Source organism: Garra rufa, chromosome 21 (genome assembly GCF_049309525.1).
Source record: "Garra rufa chromosome 21, GarRuf1.0, whole genome shotgun sequence".
In the NCBI taxonomy this organism is placed as follows: domain Eukaryota; kingdom Metazoa; phylum Chordata; class Actinopteri; order Cypriniformes; family Cyprinidae; genus Garra; species Garra rufa.
In genome coordinates, this window is record NC_133381.1 from 17,564,449 (window position 1) to 17,571,198 (window position 6,750).

Sequence of the window (6,750 nt, forward strand, 5' to 3'; positions counted from 1 at the left end):
TTTGATATATTTACAGTAGGAAATTTACAAAATATCTTAATGGAAAATGATCTTTCCTTAATATTCTAATGATTTTTGGCATAAAGGAAAAATCTATAATTTTGACCCAATACAATGTATTTTTGGCTATTGCTACAAATATACCCATGCTACTTAAGACTGGTTTTGTGGTCCAGGATCACATATTATTATCATGGTAGTTTCCCAAACCACAAACTTATGTTCTTTTTTTTAAAAAATCACTGGAGTATTACCACATAGCACCACTACCATACTTTTTTCATGGGTTCAAAGTTTGGTTTCCTAGATCAACATTAAATCAAATGTAGATCTAGATTAAGATATTTTAATGTTTTAATTAGGGCATTACATGTTGAAAAAAGTCATGTACATGACATACACTTTCACTCATTCTCTGCTGCAGTGCTTTTGGCTAATATCACCATCATAAACAAACAAACAAAAAAAAAAGAAAAAAAAAGAAGAAGAAAACTACCAGGAATACATTACTGCTGTGGTAAAACTCAATAATCAAAGATAAAGACATATTTCCCAAAACACAAAATAAGAAAATTTACACTGATCCTCCTGTTTAAAAGTCTACACCCCCCTTACTCTGAAAGGAATAGTTTACCCAAAAATAAAAATATTCTAAATTTGCTTAGAATAAAAAAAAAAAAAAGCTTTGCTAAGCAAAGCGTGCACACAACATTTTTTTTTTCTTTTTGGTAATGGAGCTTCCAGTGTAAACATATAAAGATACAAAGATAGTTTGGTTAAGCAGGTTATACATATTTACAGTATCATGGATGATAGTACGATTGAATACTAGGAATTAATTTACAGGATTTACAGGTTACTGTACTAAACATATAGAGTATTGTACTGTGGAGGACCTTGGCAGTCATTTAATAGTTTTTAATTGGGAGATGGCCTGAGGAGAAGCTGTTTCTGTGTCTAGATATTCTAGTGACTAATGTTCTGAGTTGCCACTTAGACAGTAATAGTTAATATGGGTGGTAGCCTGGGTGGATGGAGTCTGTGATGATTTTCCTGCACCTGGAGGATGGGCAGGGGAACAATAATAATCCTTTCAGCCGTCTGGACTGTCTGTTGTAGTCACCTGATGTCTATTTTGATAACCAGAACCAGCCAGTTATAGGCAACAGTTACATACTCACCCTCAGGCAATCCAAGATGTAGATAAGTTTGTTTATTCATTGGAACAGAATTGGAAAAATGTAGAATTTTAATCAGCTGCAGTCCAAACAGCTGATAAAAACATCACAATTATCCACAATACTACAGACAATCCATTGAGAAAAGAGCAAAAACTGTAAGAAACTACAGTGTTTCCCACACTTAGGCTGTATCCGTTCGTTTTACAATGCGCTCGTCCACTGCGTAACACAGTGTTCAACACAGGTACAAATTCGTTGGAAATTTATTATTAAATTGTTTAACCAGGGTTTATACGTAAACTCCTTGACATAGTTCAAGATAAATCCTTTAATCTTACTACTCGAACTGTCTGTTTAAATGATTGTTAAACAGTAAGCAATACTATGCAAAAGTGGCAATCCTTCCGGTGCACTTAGCGTCCGAATTCACTCACTCGTTTTCATTCACTCCTTCAAGTGAACTGTACGAGTGGACTAATGTAGGGAATAGTGAATAGGGTATAGGGGGCGATTTCGGATACAGCCATAGACGAATCTGTGGCGGTGCGCCACAGATTAAATTCCGACCGCCACAGATTCAACACCGACCAAAAAAAAAAAAAAATCAATACCGACCGTCACATATTGCGTTTTGTTATTCTTTTGTACATTTAAAACACGCAGCGAATTCGTTCAACTGCATTTCCTTTCCCTTCTCTCTCTTCATCTCTCTGTCACTCACGCGTCTCTCCCTCACACACACACACACACACACACACACACACACACACACACACACACACACACACACACACACACACACACACACAGCCCCCCCCCCCCCTCCCCCCTCCGTGCACACCACATCTGTCTGGATCATCTGTGGAGAGAAGACGGCTGGCCAAAGGTTGGTATCTCGTGAACAATTTTAACACACAATCACAGATTAAAAAGTGCCATAAAATATTTTATATTCTGGATACAATAGTTTCAGTGTGTTGATGTTACTGTAAGTCCCGACCCTTAGCAAACACGATTGCACCTTCTTCAGAAAGTTAACTAGTCGCAAGTTTGCGGTAAAATGTAGGCTAGCCTAGTTGGATCCTAGTAGCCTTTAGAATCTTTATTTAGGAAGCCCCGCAAAATAAGGTGCCCTAACAAAAGTTGCAGACTGTGCAGCAAGTAGGCTGTTGTATATGGTGCTAAATTAATGTAATAAAGTTCTGTGTAACCAATTATTAACAGTTTTTTTTTATTATTAACCTTTAGGAATTAGGAAATCCCTTTAGGGGATCCAATCGTATCCCCTATCCAATCGTTCTTTTCATATGCAACCCCCCCCCCCCCCCCCCCACCCCGACAAACATCTAAGATCAGTGAAATTTAACTTATTTTGTCTTCTAGGGAACAGTATCTTCTGTAGCATCTGAAGGGCCGTACTAAATAAAATAAAAAAATGTACACATCCTCATTCCGTTCAAAAGTTTTCACCCCTGGCTTTTAATGCATCGTTTTTCCTTCTAAAGGATCAGTGCATGTTTGAACCTTCTGTTATAGTTGATAATGAGTCCCTCAGTTGTCCTCAGTGTGAAAAGATGGATCTCAAAATCATACAGTCATTATTGGAAAGAGTTCAAATAAACAAAAACGCTGAAAAACCAAAGAATTTGTGGGAACTGAAGGATTTTTATGAATAACAGTGGGCAGTTTAACTGTTCAGGACAAACAGGGGACTCATGAATAAGTATTGCTAAACCAAAAAAGAAAAAACAGCTGTGAATCATTCAGGTAACAACACAGTATTAACAATCAAGTGTACATAAACTTTTGAACAGGGTCGTTTTTTTTATAAATTCAGCTATTATATTCTCTTGTGGACTATTTGTAAATGCCTTTTGTGTGAAATATCTAATTCAGGTCAGTACTAAATAAAAAATAACATGCACTTTGTATGATCCCTCTTATTTTGGTAAAATAATTAACATTTTGCAAATTCTGCAAGGTGTGTGTAAACTTTTGACTTCAACTGTATTATTATATTATTGGAAGGACAACAGGGAATAGACATTTTCATTGGTTTACTATGTATTATGGGCTCTTTGTGTATTATGGACTATTTTAATCAAGCAACAGTTTAAAGTAAAATGCTTTGATGAATTTGTTTATTATTACAAAATGCAGCATTTAATTTCACATTATGTTAATTGATGGATTACTTGTGGATTATTGTGATGATTTTGTGCTGTAATGCTACATTTCTCCAAATCTGTTCTGATGGAAGAAGCAAACTCATCTACATCTTGGATGGCCTGAGGGCAAACAAATTTTCAGCTGATTTTCATTTTTAATATAAACTGTTCTTTTAACGTAGGTTGTGATTAGATTAAACATAAGTGTCCAGATTATTTAAGGCCTAAACATAATGATGTTGTTGAGGATGTGATATAACTGGAGCTTAGCATAAGGCTTAATTACATTTCATTTGTTTTCAGATGTTGACGTTTATTATTGTACTGGATTCATACAATTCTCTCTGCTCATCGATGGAAGTACTCTTGAATTTTTGAAGTCCAATTTAAAGCCACAAACCAAAAGATTTATTCAACAGAACATTACTACCAAATCCCATATGAATCAAATAACAGACTACAGATCAATCTGAGATTGTTTTTATGAAAGCTTTGCAGAATGCACAACAGATTTTTACTTATTGTATTTCTGCTGTTTGACACAATAGCTAAGTCATTCATCACTAACCTCACAAGGTGAACAGAATATTATTTTTTAAAATATTAAATTATGGTGTAATGTCATTGTTGGATGCTGTTTTTTAGGACTAACCAGATGATGGCATCATCTGTAAACCTGATACACTTTAAAAAAAAAATGTTTTTACAAAAGAATTTTAGCAGCTGTAGTTGCCAGAATAATTGTGAAAAAACTGCAAACACATTTAGAGAACAAACTGTAAATGTTACAGTCATTTACAAACATGCAGCATTTCATTTCACATGATGTTAATTAATGGATTACTTGTGGATTATTGTGATTACTTGTGGAATATTGAATACGTTGTAATGCTAAATTTCTCCAAATCTGTTCCGATGAAGAAGCAAACTCATATACATCTTGGATGGCCTGAGGGCGAACATATTTTCAGTTAATTTAAAATTTTACTATAAACTATTATTTTAATGTATGGAACTTTTGTTGCATGCAATTTATTCCAATCTTTCTGAAAGCCACATAACAATTTAAAAAATTTAGTTTTTAGAAAAAAGTTTGGCAGCATGTGGTTGCCAGAATAATTGTGTAAAAATAGAAAAACTGTAAACACATTTAGAGAATAAACTGTAATAAAGCTGTCATTTACAAACAAGAAAATTTGAATGTAAACCAGTAAATTCAACAACACCCACTGCTACTAAAATTTGTTTTGTACCTCTTATACTGACAACTACTACAAAAATGTGGGTGGTAATAGAAAAACCCACATGAAGATTAAACGTTCATCACAAGCAGCTTTTTCACAAGCTGGAGTAGAAGTGAGTCATTTCCACAAACACAAAACACCATCATGGTAACACATGTGACACTTAAATAATGCAAAAAACATTCATTAAAAGACTGAAGATGTAACATGAAACTCAAATGTACATAACTGATAAAAACAATTAAGAAACATGATTATTTTAACAAAATATGATATTCCGTTTTTAACGGTAAATTGTTAATTTGTTCTTTTTTACTTTTAAAAACTAAAGATTTTACTGTAAAATTACATGAAATGTCTGATTAGATCTTTTACAGGTTTTGCCTGTATAGTACTTGAGTATATACTATATAGTACCTATTAACAATTTGTTTGTTTTTTCTGTAGTGTTTTTACTATAATGTACCGTTAAAATTACATGTACTTTTACAGTGTACTTTTAGGAACCGATAACCAGTTAAGTAGAAAAAGTGTGAATATCTGTAAAAGACATCAGTCAAACTGATTATATCAGCAAATTAACTAAATCAAACAAGGGGATATTAAAAATAGATCCTTACCTTAACTAGGCAACTAACCAACAGAATATCAGGAACACACCTCATACTTCATAATTAACCAGCCACCCATCCTAAGCAACCAACAATGTGATTTTTGAGGAGGTGCTGCTCAGTATGAAACTAAGAGAGATATTTTTGCAGTGCTTCTGTATGTCCAAATACTTCCGTTCTGCAAAACATAGATAGAAAGAATTAGATTTTCTTTTCTGAACTTAATTTTACCTAAAGATATGTCTAATCTGATGCTCATACATGAATTGCAGCTTTGTCTGAACTGTAAATACCAACAAAAACGTAAAGGATATAATAAGCATATAAGGGTCATGTTCCTACAAGTGATTAATGTACCTCACCCATATTTTATACATGTTTATTTAAAGTTATCATGTCAACATTATTCAAAACTATGCCCTTTAAGAAAAAAGACACTCCTTGTCCTTATCGACTAGACACCTGAAATGTTGTCACACTGTTAGCCGAACTGTTTTTGACCCCAACTTTATTCACTCAGCAAACATTTTCCCTTCCACAAACACTTGGTCACTCGCGTGTTTCTCTGTATTTGCGAACACCTGAGCTGACTGACCTGCTCAGTATTACTCAACCTGTCCTGTTGCCACACTGCACACATAAACAAAGCCCGCGTTCCTCGACCTCACATCCCGCTGAGTGAAAGTGGAACTGCCCGCTACTCTCCTCACTGAGGGTGTGTCCACACGGAAGTTTAAGTAATGGGAGAACAGGTTTTGCAAGTCACCAGTGGACATTGAAAAGAGCCGTGTCTCCGTTACTTTACTCATTCTTCTGAGGATAGCAGGAGAGCGAACATGGCAGCAGCCACACAGCAGATGTCGAGTCTGCCAGCGGACTCCGGATCTGTAACACCGTACCGGACATCCTTTACATACCCGAGCTGGTGCGTGGAATATTTAATGCTCAAAAATAATTATGGTGTATTAGTTTTATCTGATTATTGTATACTTGCACTTAAACAGTGTAAGGTGCTTTGTGGATGTGTATATCAGTGGGGGGGTTTTCAATTTTTTTTTTTTACATTTTTGGTCATTTTTTTATGTTTATATTTTTCATGCATCCTGGAAGTTTTTTTTTTTTAATGTTAGCATTAGAAATAGGAGGAAATTGCATATATATATATATATATATATATATATATATATATATATATATATATATATAAAACTGTAGAAGTTTAAAAACTTCTTTAAACTGTAGTAGCATATAATTAGATGGACATTATAAACGATTTTATAAATAATTAGAGTACTGTTATTTTATTAAAATATTTCGATTTTTGGAGTTAATAGTTTTACAGTTCCAGGACAAATTTGATACGTTACATGTTTTCAAAACATTAGTCTATGTTTTTGTGTATACATATTGATTATTGTTGGTTCCGCCTCATTTTGTTTTATTTATTTATATAGGAGAGTGGCAGGTTTGGGGAGAAAACGGTTATTGTGCTTTACTCTAAAAAATATTTATTTTATATCATTGTTATTTAAAATTTAAAATTTAT

The 6,750-nt window shown here is 34.0% G+C and overlaps 1 protein-coding gene across 1 annotated transcript in view; it reads left to right on the forward strand.

Annotated features, from left to right (window-relative positions):
• Window positions 1–6,025: 6,025 nt before the first annotated feature.
• malb (mal, T cell differentiation protein (MAL blood group) b) overlaps window positions 6,026–6,750 on the forward strand; it is a 6,366-nt gene continuing 5,641 nt past the window's right edge. The window contains 2 exon segments of the mRNA XM_073827428.1: window positions 6,026–6,074; window positions 6,077–6,129. Coding sequence (XP_073683529.1) covers window positions 6,041–6,074; window positions 6,077–6,129 — 87 coding nt within the window. The 5' untranslated portion in view covers window positions 6,026–6,040.